The sequence below is a fragment of the Berghia stephanieae genome, chromosome 8 (assembly GCF_034508935.2).
Source record: "Berghia stephanieae isolate SIO BIC M18660-M18661 chromosome 8, UCSD_Bste_1.3, whole genome shotgun sequence".
Lineage (NCBI taxonomy): Eukaryota > Metazoa > Mollusca > Gastropoda > Nudibranchia > Aeolidiidae > Berghia > Berghia stephanieae.
In genome coordinates this window covers 30666469-30687426 of record NC_088367.1, presented here as the reverse complement: position 1 = coordinate 30687426, position 20958 = coordinate 30666469, and the positions used below count along the sequence as shown (strand labels likewise).

The 20958-nt window shown below is 33.2% G+C and overlaps 1 protein-coding gene across 2 annotated transcripts; it reads left to right on the top strand.

Moving 5' to 3' along the window:
• Positions 1-146: 146 nt before the first annotated feature.
• On the top strand, positions 147-16744 carry LOC144978502 (TBC1 domain family member 7-like). 2 transcript variants are annotated; one of them, XM_078924668.1, is made up of 8 exons: positions 147-539; positions 1618-1802; positions 3458-3601; positions 4180-4331; positions 4978-5107; positions 7385-7577; positions 9061-9141; positions 14402-15659. In XM_078924668.1, exons 1-8 carry the CDS (start codon positions 347-349, stop codon positions 14707-14709), a joined length of 1386 nt encoding a protein of 461 aa, XP_078780794.1. In that variant the 5' UTR covers positions 147-346; the 3' UTR covers positions 14710-15659. The 2 variants fall into 2 exon arrangements, with proteins under 2 accessions (XP_078780794.1, XP_078780795.1); XM_078924669.1 differs by lacking the exon at positions 9061-9141 and having other exon boundaries at positions 14402-16744.
• The last annotated feature ends 4214 nt before the right edge of the window (positions 16745-20958 follow it).

The window sequence follows — 20958 nt, the reverse complement described above, 5'->3', positions numbered from 1 at the left end:
TAGATGTTTAGTTTATATTTATATCTCTCGATTTAAATTCAATAATATGTTGTTTTTTAAGTATAGTTGAATCGATGCGTTGAGTAAACAAAAAAATATTATATTTGGCGAAACTAAGGAAATTGAAAGAAACGAAAGCGAAAGTTAAGCAAAGATCTATAGAAAAGATTTTGGTTCAGAAAATATGTTTATTCGTTCTCTTCGAAGCTGTTGGCTTTTAGGTATCCTTGACGGTTTTGCAAACCAATTATTTGAATTGAAAATTTCAACGTCTTATAAATGAAGGCTTTTACTTTTTCCCTGCATTAGTATTTATAAGGCCATAAAATAGTGTATTCTGTAACAAATGGCAACCGAACATGAACGAAATTTTAGGACCCATTTTTATGAGAAAGTTGGATTTAGAACTGTTGAAGAAAAAAAGTCAATTGAAGTCCTATTAAGTGAGCAGCCAATTGACAAGGAAAAGCTTAGAAACTTCTGTCGTAATCATGGAGTGCCAGCGCTTTATCGGAACTATGTGTGGAAAGTCCTGCTGGGTAAGAGTAAGAGTGTAGTCAATTAGACTAATTATCTAGACGTCTAGAGTCTAGATTAGATAGACTTAGACAATATAATTGCTTGATTGTTTTGTTTTTGTTTTTTTGTTTGTTGTTTTTTTTTTGGGTGGGGGGGGATTGTTTCTAATCTTGTTTTTTTTAAATGCTTTGACATATTATTACCATGCACCCCCAAAATTAATTTAGTTTGTTGTTGGGGTTTGTTTTTTTTTTTTTGTTTTTTCTTTCTACTAATAATAATAATACTTTTTGCTAGGGAAGTCATGATTTTGTTCTTGCAAAGTAAAGCTGTATTTTCATTCGTTATCATATATTATAGAACTGTTTCTTTATGTTTTGGAGTGGAGTTGTTATGTTTTTATTCTTTATTATTTTGTTTTTGTTTTTTTTTGTTTTTAGGCCGTATAATAATAACTTATGTGCCTGTCACCATGGTGACAGATGGAGAAAGAATAAGTGACCAAGTAATGACCATACATTTATACGGAACAATCATTACATGTCATACCCCTAAGAAGACATCCATTATATAGATAAAAAGACAGAAAAGTTAGAACAAAGTAGACGATTTGAACCAATGACCAATAAGGCATGCTGTAAGCAGCAAACAATCTTTTTCATCATTACCCTGGCTGTTTTTTTATTATTTATTACTGCTCCCAAAGACGCTAAAATTGTGAAGTCTAGCCAACAAAATAAAAGGGAATGGGTTGTAAGTAACTAAATAATGGCACTCTTGTGGCCTCACGATAAAGCCATTATCCTATTACAGTTAATAGTGACATTTTTGTTTTTAGGGTTAATTTTGAAAGATGTAAAAAATGTGGCAATGGTCTGTAATTGTTCCAAATAAATATTGTGTCACAGACAGATGATTCCAATTGCCAGCTTAGACTTTTCTAAATATAATGTCTCACTCCTTTTGAGCATCGTGTAGCTAGGTATAAACAAAATGTTTCCAATAGAGGTTGTTTTGTAAAACACGAAATTTAACAAACATTGTATGTTTATTATTGATTAGTGAATTATAGTGATCACAATATGTGCCACTATCCAGGTGTGCTTCCTTTGCATTCAACAAACCAAGATTTTGTCTGGACTCAAAGGAAGGAACAAGTGAGAGAGTTGGAACGGGCCTATATTCTCTTGGCATCTGAATCTTTGGATGCCTCTGTGCCACACAAAATGTTGAAAATGAAACTGATTGAGGAGGGCTCTATGCCAATGCAAGATAAAATTTTGGTAAGTTATCCAACGAATTAGACCCAACGTTGTCTCATAATGGGTCCTCCAATGTAAATTTTGTAAATAATCTGAACTAGTTATAAAATGATATGATAGTACACTCAAAAACCATTTGTTTTTTAAATGTTGATTTTTAAAAAAGATTTCTATTCTCGAATTTTTATTTCTATTTTTTATTTTTAAATCCATAGGATAGGGGAGAGTGGACAGAAGTCGAGATCTCCTCATAACGTTGAAACTGTTGGATAAAACAACAATCTGTGTGATTAGTTTTTGTTTCATATGTGTTATTCTTTAGGTTCTTCATCAAGTTTAAACAAAGACAGTATCGACCCCCACTTTCATTACAAAAAAAAAAGACCTGATTTTTCCACAGATAATTAAATGGGCTGCAAATTTAATAGAAGCTCATGCATTATGGAGTCCATAGGGAACATTGATCCTTATTAATCAGCCAGGGTGGATGACTGTGGACAATTTCATTAACGTCATTCAATCATTAAATAAACACGTGGCCCACACAAGGAACACCCAGTCTCTATCACAATGGATAACCATATCTCATACATTGATATAGGTGCAAGATTTCCACCTTAATCTGGATTTCTGGCATTTTAAAATGGAATTTACTTTATTTCTGGCATCTAGTTCATCTCAACATTATGCCATACTGAGGCAATTGGTCACATTTCAAAATAAGTTTCTGGCTTTTTTTAATTTGTTAGAATTGGATTTCAGGCTTTTTCAGCCTGACCTTCTTACAATCTTGTATTTCTCTTGAGTTTGCCTAGAAAGACTTTATCCAAATAATGCAATTCGTAAAATTATGTTGTTGTCAATTACTTTAGACTCAAAGGTGATGGATACATGGTCCATATTCATAGTCCACAATTTGGCACATAGCAAATATTCATATAGACAACATGTAGGCAATATAACCTTCCCCAATATTCAAGGGAACAGCTGCAAAGACAAAAAAATTATTTCATATTTGATGTTAATTTTAGTGGTATAGATTTGAATTAACGACATGGCTCCTTTTGTTGATGCATCATTTGATATCCTTTGATATATTTTCAAACCTTTTAATGTACTTTTCTGTTATTCAAGTTTTGCTTCATTTTCATGAGTTAATTATCAAATTAACTTTGTAAATCATTTGTTGAGAAAACTTATCAACAGGAACATAATCTGCACTGACCAAGTTGAATCCTCGGGTAGGATCTTTCACACATGATAAAGAGCTTCAGTGTAAAATGTGTATCTGGTTAGTAAGAGCATTGTCCCTGTTGAAAATATAATTGTAATAGCATCTTACGAGCTTCGTGCCTTGTCCTTTATGACAAGCATTGCCGTTGGCTTGGGACCCCTTTGAGCATGTTTAATGGGATAGTACTTTTTTTTTTTTTAGAAATGTTTTATAACTTATGAATATTTTTTGCTTTAGAAATGAATTATTTTTTAATTATTATTTTAAACTGTTGAGCATTATAACTCAGTGATTCACGTAATTGTAATGTTTTTTTGCCATGTTTAGAAATTCTCAAAAATGTTTATTGACAGGAGCTGTTTTATACTACATGTCTTTCGACAAATTTAAAAAATGATTTTGCTGTTCTTCAACTTTTTTTTTTTTGTCTATCTCACTATAGGATTCTGAGCCAAGCAACCAGTATTATTTTTCTATAGCTCGTGCTGTCAATGGCCTTGTGAGCTCTGATGTTGATCTGTACTGGATCTCTACCCGATTCTTTCACTACATATCACAGTCTTTTTATCCCTCTCTCCATCTTTATGTAAGTACAATCAATACTTTTCTTTTCTTTTTCTTTTTAGAGTATTATATTTTAAATTACTGGAATTTACAATGCCTCACCATTTTTATGCTGTAAAACAGTTACTGTATGCTTCATTTATTTATTTTTTAAAAAATAATGTAGCCTTATTGGTTCCAGTGTAAAAAAAAAATTGAGAATGGTGTGTTAGTGCGGCATTTTTAACTATAGTGTTAGTGAGATCCGTTGGATCTAGGGGTTCTACAAATGAAGAGGAATTGATCTAATTTGTGTTGAAAAGATTGTTAAACGAATGCTCTGTAATAATGTGAGCATATCTGTGTATTTGTTTCTGTGTATATGTATTGGTGGATCATCCTTTCCACCACCAACACTTTCCTTCTGATACCAATATTCAAGTTGTGACTGTAGCCAGGAACAGACGTGCTTGGTCCCGATATGTGGATTCCCTGTGACCGTGACACTTTTATGCTGATGTAGCATAGCACCTTATAGTACTTATAGGCGCCGTACTCATGTACAATGCAACTCATACATACATACATACATAAGTCTTTTATGATATTCATTTCTTCCAGCCCGATTGTGTAGTTCGATGTTTGAGGCAGGAAGACCACGACCAACGTCTGTACCAGCACTTGTCAGATCATCTTGTCCTCAGTGCTCTACCCCTATTAGAATGGTTTCACATTTGTTTCTCCAATGTGTTGCCGGAGCAGTCTCTTGAATTGTAGGTATTTTCCTCTATTGTTGTCGTAAATGTGACATACCAGCTCAGTTTGGTTAGCGTTATGTCGATGATAGGATATGGAACGTTTCAGTTTGAATAATGTGAGCATGAGTCAGAAAATGGGACACATGCATACACTTAACAACGTTTTAGAAACATTGAAACAGATATTGAAAAATATCTCTACATGTTATAACAGAGCAGATTATAAATTGTGAAATTTGAGCTGACTAGAAATGCTTTTATTGAGATTAATACATGTAGAGTTTTTTCTGAGTCAACACAACATTCTTGTCAGACTTCATTGAGTCAACTAATTTAATATGAATGAAGAGCTTTTTTTTTCCTATTTATATTTGTTTATGTAGAAAAAAAGAAAATAAAGTCCTTTTTCAGAATATCCCAATGAAGTGAAAAGTCTTGTTTGGTGCATTATATATAATCAGAATTTAGTGTTTATAAGAGACTTTCTATTTCTTCAACTGCTAAAAGACACTTGTAAAGTAGTATGAAATAGCTAGTGTATTTTAAAGATAAGAATTTTTTTTTTCTCAAAACCCTTTTTATATACTTTGCAATTGACAGGTCTGCTGATTTCAATGAAACTGACTTGTATATGTAGACTAATATTTTTTTTCTACCTCAGAGTGTGGGATAAGATTATAGGTGGATGTAATGCTATTCTTATCTATGTGGCAGTAGCCATTCTATTGGTACTAAAGCGACCTTTGATGGCTATGCGTACAACACAGGAGATGCTCAACATCTTGAAAAAGGTTGGTGTGTATTATAACCTTTTGCTTTTAAGATCAGAGTGATACTAAACTGCTAGAAGCTGTGGACTGTAAAAAGTAATAAACAAAAATAAATATAACAGCTTAAAAATTTTTTTAAATGCCAAACACAGTACGTTTCGGGCTCAAAACCCTTCTCCAGCCAACAACAATAAAAACATAATACATAGCTAAAAATCCAGATCTATGACTAAATTTTCTGTAAGTGTTCTTAGCTTTTGAAGGTGATCATGTGTGTTAAGGTATTAAGGCAATTAGAAGATAAGAAGAAATTCTGATTGAAAGAAATTTTGATTTCTATTTAAAGGTTTAAATTATTATTTAATTTACTATTTAATATATTTTTAAACAAATATAATACGTATTGCACATCTGTCTTGATAAAGTGGGGGGAGGGGAAGGCTACAATACCATACGCCAGGCAAGTCATTAAGGGAGAGGTTATACCAAGATTGCACAATTTCAGATCTGCTGCAGATCCATATTTAATCTGTATATACAGATTTTTTAAAGCCAAATTTGAATTATTATTTTTTTTTGCCTTCAGGTTCAGATTTTCTAAACTAGGTTTTAGAGATAAATTGCCAAAGATATTGCTATTTTATTTAAAAATTGGTATGTAACCACACAACATTTCGTGTTTACATGATTGGGGCTAAAGGCCGAACGTTGTTTGTTTTGTGTTGTTCCCTTATTTATGTGTCACATTTACTCCCTTTATATTTTTCTCCATTTTATTAGCTCATTTAGGCACCTCTAGTTTTTGGTTATGTAACCACAACTGCAAAATTCTAAAGCATTTCTAAGTGACAGCCATTGGAATGCGTATGGAAATCATACATTTAGGACTGATACAGATTTTTTGGTTGTATTTTGAATTTTCCCTGAAAACATATTATGCAGATTTGGTTAGTTCCCATTGGCAGGTGTGCATTGAGAAGTCCTGGTATACAGGGAATGGATATATCCGGAGGTGGCAAAAGCAAGCCTGTCACATGACAAAAGCCTTCTGATATCAAGGTCATAAGCAGATGATTTCAACAGAGACAATTGTCAAGACAAATACACTATGAGCTCACTGCCCTTCAAGAAAGAATATTGATATACATGTGTGTGTGTGTGTGTGTGTGTGTTTGTGTGTGTGTGTGCATGTGTGTGTCAGACCTGGAAAATGTCTGACATATTGGATTTCCCACAATATCTCCTCAAATCTTTTTACTCTTTTCATAGTAATTTTGTACTTCACGTAAGCACATTGACTTAACCCTCTCCTTACCAACTGTAGGAAAATCGTCACATTCTTTATGATATAATCAACATTTTTCTCATTCAGATTTCTGGTGTACATCAAAATATTTGAAGAAATATTCTGTTATAGTAATACAAATTTAATGCTGTGTTGTACAGCTTGTTTTGCTGAACAAAATCATGTATAGCACTTACTTTTATTCTTTTTGAATTAGAGTTTAAAAAATAATTTTTTACGATGGATGGGTATGACATTTCAAGGAAAATCCAGAAAATGGTCAGTAAGGAGAGAATCAAAAAGACACTGTGCATTCTATGAAAAGTTTTCAGACAATTTTGTCAGCTGCTATTTACAGGTCATGTATGTACAGTGCAACCTCTGGATAACGACACCCCTGGATAGCAACATTGACCATTGGTCCCAATTTTTTCACTATATGTTATTAGTAATAAAAAACCTGAAATAGCGACATACATTTCAGTAAAACCCCTGTTTAGCGACATTGTTATTACAATAATCAGCATTTGATATCGAAGCTTGACACCCGACCATCGTCATCTCGTACTCTTAACCAATAAAAAACACATTTTTTCCTCCCAATGAGATCGCTGTGTTACTAACCTATCAGAACACGTTTTAAAACTTCCTTTATTCATCCCATAGGGGCATTTGTCTCTAGAGTCTATTCCAAGGGAAGACTGGAATAGCCCAGTCATCAGCCGCAGTGCAGCACTGCAAATTGAGCTAAGGCGATGTGACTTGTTCGAGGCCACACAGCACAGCGCGGGTGATCGAACTCAGTACCTTTCGGGTACGAAGCAAAGACTGTACCACTAAGTCACACTGGTAAAGGTCTGGTATTTATATAAAACTACTCTTCATTATCCCACTAAAAGACATATTAGATGAGGACGAATAGAAAAGAACACAGATTAACAATAGCTATTGACACTAAAATTCGTGGTGATTAAGTGAACTTTTGTTTCATTCATTTTCTTGCTTTGTATCAGATTCCTGATGATTGCGGAGACAAGATTGTCAATGAAGCAATAGAGCTCCTCCATAAATACGGATGTGAAGTCCCTCCCAAATTTAAAAATGACAATGATGGAGTCTTGTCTACAGCCTCTGATTTCCGTGACAGGATGAACTCAGTAGCAGCTATTCCAAATCGAAGGCCTGCTCATGGACATGATATAACAGGTCAGTTTTTAAAATTGGATTGCTTTTGTATATATTTTATTCTATGAAGTAACTAGTGCTGTGTATTTTTCTTACACGTTTGATTTCTAAACACTAAATTTATTTTTTTTTTAATATTTCGCGCCTTATGTTCTACTAAGGAACCAAGAGGATAAGTAAGTAAGTAAATATATATTTTCTGACTCAGGCCCTGCTAAAATGGCAGTAAAATTATCTACAAACTTGGCAATATCCACTAAATGTGCTCAATGTGCTTTATGGGATCTTAAGCCAACAACAAAACTAAATATGTAGGTTGAATCATGGAAACTGTAAGGCGCTGTGATAATTTCTTTACAACAGAGACACTGCTGTTACTGGTCAGGTATTAGTTTTGCTTTATTAAGTATACTCATAAATAACAAGATTGAAAGTTCATCTTTCCCATTAAATCTGGAGACTAGTATTATTGTTTGGTATGATTTATTTTTGTAGAATTTTTATTTTGATGTGAATTTGAATTTTCTTTTAACTTGTGGACCTTGTTGGTTATAATTTTTCTTTTTTTAATTAAAAAAAATGGTAACCATGGTGTTTCTGTTCCACCTAAAAGGGAATTACACGTTCAAACACATTTTTTATCTGTGTTGCATATCTTCACTATTAGCACTTATGTCACATCTTTCTTTTCTCACAATCTGAATTTTTCCCTTCATAGAACAAAAGCACTATTAGCACTTATGTCACATCTTTCTTTTCTCACAACCTTCTCACTACCTCAATTTATTTCCTTCATAGAGCAAAAGGGATGACTGCTTAATTAAACGGGACTGGAACTTATTTTGATATCACACACTAACGTCAATATACCAAATATAACCATGATTGCTTTCATATTTATAATATAATTCAGATCGACTTTAAAGTTTTACCAAGTGGCTCAAAATATAATTGTATATTATATGTATCATTCATAATATTATCATTATCATCATCATCATCATCATCATTATTGTTATTATTATTATTATTATTATTATTATTATTATTATTATTATTATTATTATTATTATTGTTATTATTATTATCAATTTTGTTGTTGTTATTATCATTATTGTTGTTGTTATTATTATTATTATTATCAGTAGTAGTAGTAGTAGCAGTAGTAATGGTTGTAGTAGAAACAGTAGTTGTAGTAGAAAACAATTTTTATGAATGTATTCACCAAGCCAATTAAACCAGCATTTCTTTCTTTAAATAGATTCCCAATTATTATCTATCACGATTTCTATTCATTGTTTATATATATATACATTCTTTTTGTCTACAATAATGATGTTACAGGCTAATTCTAATCCAAATATTTCAATAAACCACCAAAGCCATTATTATTAACCATTTTGCAGTATTTATAATACTCATCATATTAGTATTGATTTCATCATAATCATCATTACCATTATCATTTTCATCATGTTCATCATTATTGTAATTACTGCTATAGGTTCAAAAGTATCAGAATTCCGAGGTAGGATTAGCTCTGTTAGTATTCCCCTCCGGCGACCAGACAAGATTTTATCATCAGGTAGATAATATGCTGAGCACAACAATCATAACGCTTAGAAGTCGACATCAACATTTCCTTTGGCGCAATCATAATTGCTTTATTAATTCCTCGCTTCTAACCAAAATAATAAAAAAATATTTTAAAATAACAATAACCAAATGAAACTGATTATATTAGTATGCTTCAAATGTGAAATCTTAGATACTTTAGAAAATCGCTTTAATAATTAATCGCCATCTGCATTTCATACTTGATTTACCGCTTGCAACATGCTTTTGCTATCATATTCTCCTGTTGCCTTTTACTTCCTGTACTTTAATTAAAAAGTTAATCAGAGCCATAAGGTCCAAGGAGTCCCGATTTTATCCCACTTTCTGTGGCATTAAGCAGACAGATACCATTGCTTGATACCCTTTGGATAAGATGTCAGTCTATCATAAAGTACTTTCCACCAAACAAAGAGGTGAGATAAAACTTCAGTTCTGCCTGAAATCGAAACTGGTTCCATTGCTTATGATTATGAGTCAAGTTTTCTACGATTTGAACCATTTAGACCTCTGTAAGAGTCCCATTTATATAATTAGTAATAATAATTCTACAAGGATGTGTCGTAAAACGCACTTATAAACAATCATGACTGTCTTGTACTGTATACATTGGACTTTGGGTAGCCAATTAAATTTTTTTTAAGTGGAATTGTTTCATCCCACTTCTTCTGTATTAAAACATGTCCTGCATAATTTTGAACGTTATGAAGATGGTTCATGTTTTCAATTGAAATGCCGGGCAATAAAAAATTGCAGTAGTCCAAATTTGAGGGATCTAGTGATATAATAGTTTTCTTGCAAGAATTTTTTGTAAATATGATCTCATGTGGCTAGTATTTTAGATATTACAGATGGCATTTCATTTAATTGTTTTGATATTTAAAAACAAACAGTAACACCTTTATACAGTCGTGTCTCTCTAATCTCAAACTCCACAATCTGGATGTCTCCATTATCCAGACAGGTTGCCTGGGAACTTTTTTTTTTTCTTCTTTATTTGTACAATTTAAGGACTGATTCCAGTGTGTAATCCGACAAAATGCTGGGAACGGAGGTGTTCGGATTGGAGAGATGTGAGTGTATGTATTTTAAACTACCACACTGGGGACCTTAGCTGGAATTTGTATATATCAATTACGAGATGGTGGTGTGACAAAAAGATTTATCATGGCTGTAAGAAATTATGTACTCCTTATTAGGTAAGCAAATGGCAGAATAGCAAGCAGGGAAAAGGAAATGAGATATATGGTATAGTGACATTTTACTATTATAACTAAAATAATGACAAGATTATATTTACCTGTCCAAGCCTGAAGCAGCAACTTTTGCATGAAACCCTCATTGAAAATCAACATGTTGTATCCCTAACTACCCACCTGCTCTTTTACTTATAGAATTGCATGAATATGATTTTTACTCTTCATTCTCATCCTTAAAACAACAATGTGATTCTATTTATAGCATAATATGTTCCAGATTTTGATGATCACTAATGACACCATTTTCATTGTTTTAAATGCCCATTTTATTTTTTCAATAAAAAGACATTATGTTAAGTGGAAGAAGCTAGGCTATGGGTAATGTCAACCTTCCTTAATGTCAACCAATAATTCTGGTTCGGCAGTTTGGGCTTTATCAGCATTCCACTGTATAGATATTATGCGCTTGGCTAAGAAACTCACAACATTGCCATCCGGAAATATAACGGACCAATACACAAAACTATATGTAACCTTAAACGTTTATAGTCTGGTTAATACAGTTCAGTGAAATTTACTCATAAACATGGATGGCAAAAAACAATAACAAAGACCTGAGTAACGTCAACTTCGTTCTATATATTAACTGAGAGCACCTTGTACTATGAATGTATTAGGTCCACTTATGGTATATTTCGTTCATTTACCTATACATAGTTTCATTTCCGATGCACACTCTACCAACCAATATTTTTCCCCTTATGCTTTAAATATTTTTTTATTCTCTCAATCCTCCTTTCACCCTGTCAACCATAATTATATTTGTGACCAACCACTCAATCACGTATTATATCAGGGTGGAAGTGATGCAGAAAATTGAATTTATTGTCTGAATTATTTAAAAAATCAGTTTAAGACCATAGAGGAAAAAGGCAGGAAATCAAATTTTATGAATTATGCCCCTTAGCATATCATTCATTTGTCAAAGTTTAATATGAAAATATGAATGTACTGAAGAAGGGCACCAATATCGTGATAAAGAGAAGAGGAACAAAAAATCTAATGCAGAGTAAAAAGACTTCCAAAATTTAAATTTGCGTTTCTTAAAACAGAGTCAGTGTGGCATGTGTGTTTTTTTCCCCTGGGTTCTTCAGCTGAGCAAGTGAACTTTTCCTTATTGTCATTGTACCTTTTGTCTCAGGTCTTGTTTACTTTATCTAAATCCTTTGACTATTCTATTATATTCCTTTTTACTGGTGCTGGAATTGTAAAACCCTGACATTTTTGCAACCACTGTAAAATCCCTAAAATCAATCAAATTGAAAATTTGTTAAATTAAATGCTTTTCATCAAGGGAAGTAATTGTTGTTATTTCTTTGAATTAACATAGAATAAAAATGAAAGTTTATAATTCTGATTCGTCAAATCTCCGCATCTGTTTCATCTCACATAAATATAATGCTAGATTGACACTGGTGGTTTCATTTGGCGTCAATAAGTAATATTGAATCTTACCTGTCTACGGCCTCAGAGGCTGCAGTTGTGAGTTGCATGAAAGTAGAATTCTGACAACTTAGGTTATGAATTGAATTAAAATCCAGCTTGAGATATAAATCAAGTTGTGAAAGACTTGAACAATTCCATTGTCTGTTGAAAACTTTAATGGCTTCTGTGTCAGATATAGGGGTTTAATAATCCCTCTGCATTATTAGTTTTAATAAAAGTTGAATATCAATTTGAATCGTGTCTTTTAAATGCATGAATAACATGGTCCATTTTCAAGTAAATTTTAGAGTCAACAATGTGTAGATTGAAAATCTGAAAGAGGAAAAAGTGTATGAAACAGTGCCAGGTGATGTGAACATATTTACAGGTTTGAAAACCGGATTCTATTATATACTCGAATCAATATCATTAGTATATTATATTATTCAAAGTAAAGAAGATAACAATGTTTAGTCATCAAGACAGACTAAGGGTCCTAAAAAATATAAAAAATATATGGATCAACAAATTTTATCCAGTCACACTTTTTCTGCTGTTTGAATTTTATTGATTTTGTCGGATTAAAAGATAATTTTGTTAGGGTTTTTTTTCTAAATTTTATTTATTGAAATGTGTTTTTAAGTAGTTGTATTTTGCGTTGGTTTGAGAGTATTTCCATTACAACAAGGAGACCATAACGCCAGTATCAGGTAATGCTATATAAGTATATCGCAATAGATATTTACTTGTCATGTCTAGTAAGTGATGTTATCTTAGTTTTGCTCATTAAAGGCACTCAAGAATTCCTTCCACTGTTTTGTTGGTTTTTTTTCCACCTATAATTTTTATAGGAATTAATGTCATTATAAATGCAAAAATGATATAAAAATTCACTAAACAAACTTAATGTTTACCATTGTCATTTGAGTTCTCGGCTTAGGTGGTGTTATGGTTAGCTCAGACACTCTCTCTCTCTCCCTAATCTGGAGAATGTGTCCAGATCCCAGGTCCTGCCTTTGTGCTCACTCTGTCTTTAGATCAAGCAAAGTTGAAATGAAATGGTCACCCAATAACCCAGGTTGTCCCACTTACGGAGTAATTCCCAACGTCCACTCTGACATGGGAGTCTCTTCACTTATTTTATACTACTTTATTATTTTATTGCATGATTGTTAGAACCTGTAATTTATATAGATGGTGATGAAAGCATGCAGCCAAAATAATGTATTGTTGCATAATGGAATCCAAATTTTAAACTATTATTATTATTATTATTATTATTATTATTATTATTATTATTATTATTATTATTATTATTATTATTGTTATTATTATTATTATTATTATTATTATTATTATTATTATATTATATTATTCAAAGTAAAGAGGATAACATTGTTTAATCATCAATATAGACTAAACGTCCTCAAAAGAAAAAAATGTTGATCAACAAAAAAAAATTTTCTGCTCTCTGAATTTTATTGATTTTGTCGAATTAAAAGATAATTTTGTTTGGGTTTTTTTCTTCTAAATTTTATTTATTGAAATTTGTTTTTAAGTAGTTAGTTGTATTCAATACTATGTATTTATAACAGCTCAATGTGAAAATAGTGAACTTTTTCTATTGCATACTATCCACTCAATGTGGTCAAAGCGCTCTGAAAGGAGTTCCAAGCCAACAGCAACACTCAACATGTAGGGTGAAGCATGCAGCCTAAAAGATATTAATAATTTATTTTTTAACTGAGATAAATCTGTTACCAACCAGATAGTTTTACTCATGAAAATGAGAAAAACGCTTTTTCCAAGGATTCAACTTTTCAGTGCCCACAGTTGGATTTGAACCTTTGGCCGACAGGTTGCATAATGCATAATTCATTTATCTTTTTAACGGGGGTGTAAAAAGGCTCCCATTCCCATCCGCTGTCAATCAACTGTCGGATGTGTAGGTAGCATAAATTGTAAGTTATATAGATATACAAACATGGCTGGCCGTGGAATGAATGTGCCCATTCAATGAACATGATGATAAGTCGATCAACTCAAAATTTATCATTCAAGTGTGTTAAATAAAATTTGAACTTAAATAGACTACATTTTTCGACTTTGTTAGAAAACTTCATAGAGCTTTTTGTTTTAGGCATGCAGAGATATTTTCTGCATTTGATACCTTATACTTATATATTTCACTCACTTATTGTAAAATTCATCATGAAATTATTTGTATTCAAAATAATGAGAGGAACTTCTATCTAGTATCAATTCATGTACTTTCATCTCATTGTCATATTCACTAACCATGTGTTGTGCATACACAACCCTTGCCTTGCGCTAAAAATGATGGTATCTGTTTTTGATGGGATTTGACGATTAGAAAACAGATTTTTCAATATAATCATAATGGTGTCCAAGTAATCTCATAATACACGCAAACCATCTTCATATCAACTGTAAGCATCATGGAAAATTTGGTGACGATTGGTTTAGCGATTTCGGTATCTGATTTGCCAAATAAATAATAAGATATGATCCTATTTTCTTTCACAGGTTCTAATGAACACAAATTGAACACATCAAGCACAGCAACAAATCCATCCATACAACAACGTCACCATCATCAAGATGGTGGAGGATTCACTGGTTTTGGAGATTTTCGTAACAGAATCAATTCAGCCAGCTGCGCTCTCCGACGTCATGAAAGTTTGGATACCTCTTTGACAACCAAGGGAGGTAACAAGAAACAGCAAGCGCTGGACAGTAAGAATGTCGTTGTCCAGGTGAACAAAAAATCATCAGCCGAGAAAGTGAAACGACAAAGTGATATTGCTGAAGAGTTTAGTGCTAGCTCAAACTAAATTAGAATTGCCAGATTGTGTGCTTTATATGTCAAGTGTGTCTTTGAATCTTTATCTTTTACTTGTACAGCTATGTGGTATTGTGGTATGGTACTTTCTCTCTGACCGGATAGGCCTAGGGTTTGAGTCCGGCTCTACTCGGTGCACAGTTGAGTCCTTGGAAAAGGCTCTTTTCTCACATTCTCTCACCGTACTCGGGTGTAAAATGAGTACCTGTCTGATAACAGCATTTTATCTGTCCCAAAAAAATATTGTAATATCACTATCACCTAACAGGCATTATGTCTCGTCCTACATGTTAGTGTTGCTGATGGCTAGGGACCCCTTGTAAAACAATTTGAGCATATTTTGTGGATATTGCTCCATATAAATGCTCAAGTTTTTATTTTTGCTTTTTTTTTTTTGTTTTGTTTTTTTTTTTCACAGAACTCATGTCTTGAATCAAAGAAATGTTTGTATGTGTGTCAGTTTCCCTCTCGAATGTCCATGATAATTTTTTGATAGGCTGATTGAGGTCTGATGCTTTGTTTTTTGGACATGTGATTAATTTATACCCAAAGCTGATGTTACAGTTCGTTTAACAACTCAGAAATCAGCATAAAATCTACATTCGCAGGTTTGTGGGTTTGTTTGTTTTGTTTTTTTAATCATTCAACAGTACCATATTATAATTATATGCTCAACTCATCTTACATTGCCCGTGGTCCTTCAGGATCATAAATCTCATGGAGCCAGTTTTTATTTTGCGTTCAATGGACAATAGCAATAGCTTGCTAGCCTGTGGAAAGAGCTCTAGTCTCTAACAAAGTACCTTTTGCCAATCTAAGAGGCCCAGCTTTCCAATCACTGTTAGGTGCATAGATCAACTGTTCCTGTTGAGTGGGAGTCGAGTGCTCTATTAGTAAAATCTCAGTCAATTAACTGAAATCAGTCAATTTGTCAAATTCAAATATTTTAAAAAAGGAAAGAAAGAAAGAATTCACAAATCATAGTCGAATGACCGTAAAGTATTTAGGAGTGTTCCACGGCACTACGCATAGCTCATGGGGGCCGTTTATATTAACGATGGATATATTGCCAAGGATAAGCGACACTTTTTAGAATTGGCGTGTCTGAACACATCCCAGTGTAATTTCACACAGCCTTCATTAAATTATTTTTTTCACTTTCCAAACTTGTCGTGATCCCAACGGTAGCCAATTTTAACTGAGCCGCCGAGCAATAAATTTCACTGTTTCATCTAAGCCAAAATTGACCACATTTACAAGGTGGGTCGTAAAAGTATTACAAAGTAAAAAAGAGAAAGCCGGAAGTGCGTTATGTAGACACCTTTATAATCGGAAGTTAGGATAGAGATTGCTACAAACAAGCACATTTCGATTGGCTCATGTTGTAAACAAACTGGTTGACCGTTTCTTCACTGATTGGGTACCTAATTATAAGGAACAATGGTAAGTAGCCTAATTAATTCCTGTGCAAATCAGGACGTTTTCTGCCATTATTTTGCTCAAGCGAGCTTGCTGTTTACTGTGGCGATTTATCATTCATTTCGATTCTTTGGATTTTTCCGCTACGCCTGTCGAAGTTTCTTCTGATAATTCACTTCTCTCCTACTTAATAATAATTCAGTGTATTGGCCATAAGTCATTTTTATTTCAGTTTTTTTTCTGTCATGAATTGATTGAAAATCAAGTTTGCTCATTCTACATTATTCTAATGTTCTCACAATGACTGAGTAGTTTGTGGATTGCAATTCAGACTTGTCGAGCATCGATAAAGATGTGAGGAATAAATTCAATTGGTCATGGCTAGAAGTTAAAGATGATAATGGTGATTATTTTTTCTGACTATATCAGAAAAATTCCAGAGGCAGGAATATCACTTTGATGAAGTCATCTTTACTTATATGAATGACATGCTTATTTAGCATTCCTTCTACATCAAATCAATGACAGTCATACTCATACTTCCAGTAAGAAATAACACCATTTTAATGTATGTATCACTCTCCTCTCCAATGATGCCCTTCTTATTTTTTAAAAAATAAATTGAATCTTCAGTTTGTCGAAGAGTTTCAGTCAATTTTTATAGAGCTCATTTACAGGTCTACTCTATCTAGCAACTGAGCTACTGTGACCCCAACCCCATCCCTCCCCACCTCACATTGTTAGATGACAATATCTCCTCATGGTGTAATTTATTGTGTATATATATATATTATTTGCTAATACAAAACACACAAAGCATGATCTAATCATGATTGTGTGCTCTATGAAATTGTCATCGTCATCATCATCATCATTATTATTATTATTATTAATATTATTATTATTATTAATATTATTATTAATATTATTATTATTATTATTATTATTATTATTATGATTATTATTATTATTATTATTATTATTATTATTATTATTATTATTATTATTATTATTATTATTATTATATTATCATTATCTTTTTTTTTTGGTACATTATTCTGATATGGTGTTCAAAGTTTATTTCAATTATTTGTTCATTTGATTTCAGGAACGAAACAGCGGTGCTTGATTAATTTATTTACACAATCAGTATGTGATTTTATGATTGCAGATTGCAGAGATTGGTGATATTCTGGAGATAATAAAGAAAGATATTAATATTTACTCTCCTCTTAAATTTTTTAAACTAAATATTTGGTCTGAGATGCCCTGTATATGCTCACTTACACTCCAGTTTGGTTTCCTCAAACTTCTTGAAATAAATAATACTCTGAAACTGAATGTAAGCTTCAATTTAATAATCAAAAACAAATAAAATGGACGTTTCAGGTTTCCCCTTTATCAACAAAACAGGATGAATGAAACACTACAGACGAATGAGATAATGTGGTAGTGGCGTTGTTAAGATGATTCATCTTAACAACGCCACTACCACATTATCTCATTCGTATGTAGTGTTTCATTCATCCTGTTTTGGAAACCCGAAATGTCCATTTTATCTGTTTTCATATATTAAATTGAAGCTTACATTGAATTTCACATTGTTATTAATTTCTTCGAACTTCGAGCAGCAACATTTACATTAAAACTCCTTGGGACATGCAAATTCGAGTTGATGGTGAGGGGGGCAGTGTGGCCCATCAGTATAGACTTTGCTACGTACCTGAAAGATACCTAGTTCAAATATCCATCGCGACGGGTGGCCTTAAGAAAGCCACCTCTCCCTAGCGCCTGACATCTGGGTTATTCCAATCTTCCCTTGGCATAGGCCCTATGACAAATTTCCGCTTGAGGATGAAAAATAGGGAACTTTATTTTCTTTTACTTTATTGAAATGTTGAGGGAGAAAACTTTATACATGATATATTACAAGCTGTTGGTGTGTGTGGAAAGTGGCGGGGGGGGGGGGGGGTGTGCTATGTTACAACATTCAGTTACCATCGTAGCCAATTGTGGCGTGTGGCATTGAAATTAGAACGAATTGCAAAGTGATAAGAAAAAGCAGAGAGGTGTCAGTTATGCGAAACTTCAATGAAGTGTGTGAGTGACTGTCTGTGTGTATCTGCATGTGTATCATATTTTATACACACACATGCAGTGCAGATAGATACACACGATTAACACATACACAACTGTCAATGTCACCGCAAATCATCAGTGGTCGAAATCACTGGCACATTAAAATATTCTTTAATTTTAATTTATTTTTTTTTACATTGGCTGGGTGAAATTAGTTCGAGGAAACTGTGTTCGAGGCAAAAAGTTGTTTGAGGAAGGAATGGAATGATAACAAAGAATAATAAGGAAAAGATTTGGGACATTCGAATGAGTTTGAGGAAACATATACATGTCTGATAACCATTTGATTACAACAACACAAAAAAGTTCTTCAGAGTCATTAGGCTCATGGAGCTAGAGTTTATCCCATGGGATGGAACTTTTTCTATAATTGGAGATGAGATACACATTTGTTGTATTTGTTTTTAGGGTTTTAAGACGTCTGCGACATCAGATCATTTCAGCGACAGTAAAAAGGAAGATCAGAATCATAGGAAAAAAAAGTTGTTGAGGTTAAAAGCACCAAAGTCAAAGGGGACTGAACTGGTTCAAATTTGGAACTGAAGATTCCAAGAATAATCCACCGATGTGCCTATCCATGCACAAGCATGGAATTCCGTTATGAAGAATTTATTCAAATGTTTACAAAGTACAATACATTCAAAACAAATAACTAACAGTACAAGGAGAAGAATATCATCCTTCAAAAAAGAAGATTATACTATACATTTGACTGTCTCCCTCCTAGCTAAGGATCCCTGCCAGGACCATGGGGAAAAATTAGCACTCTCAATCCAAAACAAAAACAAAGAGCAACATGAAAAGAGTGAACAGATGTGGAAAATGAAAGTACAATACAGTGTACATTCAAAACAAATAACAAACGGTACAAGGAGAAGAACAGCATCCTTCAAAAAAGGAGATTGTACTATACATTTGACTGTCTCCCTCCTAGCTAAGGATCCTTGCCAGGAGCATGGGGAAAATGAACACTCTCAATCTAAAACAAAAACAGAGAGCAACATGAAAAGAGAGAATAGATATGGGGAATGGAAGATAAAACCAAGTAATCCCATTATAAGACAAAGATGGTATGCAACTCAGAAAATAGATTTAGGGGATAGAAGAATCAGCAAGTGACCTGCCCACCAAGGGTGGTTAAAAAAGACCCCACCCAGATGGTCAAGATAAAACCAAATATCATTCCAAGAGAAAAACATAAAGGGAGTTGGATTTAGGGGGGATATTTGTTTGTTTTGTTTTTTTAATGGTTTTACGGCACTTGCAACAAATTAATGTCATCAGCGCCAGTAAAAAAGAAAAAAATGGGATAGTAAAAAATTCTAGAATTGCAATGGGAGCTATCTATATTCATGTTTTCGTCCAACCTAGTCATCAATCACATGATTTGTTGCTGTACAACGATTGGACATTTCTCTATAAATGTAAACACGCGGCTACAGTGTAAATCTGATATAACAAGGATGGTGGGACCAGAGCAAAAGTCCTGTTATAGCCGATCCCTGTTACATCAGAAATACAAGGGAAATAAGCACATAATTGACTTTTCAAGTGATCTAATACATCGATTACCTCCCTTGCCAAAAATAAACTTGGTCATCAATCCATCCAACTATCAATCTATTATACTTCTTCTATTACTACTTCTACTACTACTACTACTACTACTACTTCCACTACTACTACTACTACTACTACTACCCACTACCACTACTACTACTACAACTTCTACTATCACTACTTCTATTACTACCATTACGACTACAACGATGAGAGAGAGAGAGAGTTATCTATGTTCCTGGCCGTGCGACAAGACCTAAAAATTTAGCAGTTTTCCTTCTTGATTGTTCCCGTGTGAAAAGGTCCCTGTTATAGCCGATTTGGTTCAAGTCAGACCATGCTATAACCGATAATTTTTAATAGAGACAAAGAGAGGTAAAAAACGGGGATTTGAAAAATCCCTGTTATACCCGATCCCTGTTATAACCGGGCCTGTTATAAATGGTTTCCACTGTATGTTCTTGAAAGTTGTAAATATACCCACGAGTCATGCTGAGCAAAATGACCAATTGTGACGTTGGATATTTCTCAAATTGTCAACACTTTCACTTTGTGGGTCATTTTGAGCACACTATGCAATGTGACCAATGACTTCGAGCATATGGAAAGGTAATATTATAGATCATCCCCATTAACTCACTCAATCCTATAGAATTTTGCTACTTTTCAAAATAGGAAAAAAAAAAGTATAAAAAATGAGCATGAGCATAGAAAGAGGTCTAATTTTATTCAACTACCATTAACATGTAAAAATTAAAAACATTAGCTTTGATACTACGCCTAAAAAATTTTCTCAGAAAAATGTAATACATAGGCATGGGGTAAAAGTAACCCGGGTAAACTACGGATATAGTCGGTGTTAGGGTTGAGTGAGTTAATGCACCCAAGAAAAGGTTAGACAAAGGGGAATTTGATCAAAAAGGAAACAGATGTAGATTCAAAAAGCACACTATCAAAGTACTTTGTTTGAGATCACCTAAATATCTCATCCTGACACAAGCACGGGTCCCCACAAAGAGGAACACACTCAAATGTTTGCCATGTAAAGCAAAAGACAAAAATATTAGAGTGCATAACATAGAGATGATTTACCAGACAAAATAATGTTTTTTGTTTGTTTTTA

Excerpts from the sequence above, each read along its gene's own strand:
- LOC144978502 (XM_078924668.1), top strand. The coding sequence starts at position 347 with ATGGCAACCGAACATGAACGAAATTTTAGGACCCATTTTTATGAGAAA. Across the intron at positions 540-1,617 it reads TGTGTGGAAAGTCCTGCTGG|GTGTGCTTCCTTTGCATTCA; the intron begins GTAAGAGTAAGA and ends GCCACTATCCAG. Across the intron at positions 1,803-3,457 it reads CAATGCAAGATAAAATTTTG|GATTCTGAGCCAAGCAACCA; the intron begins GTAAGTTATCCA and ends ATCTCACTATAG.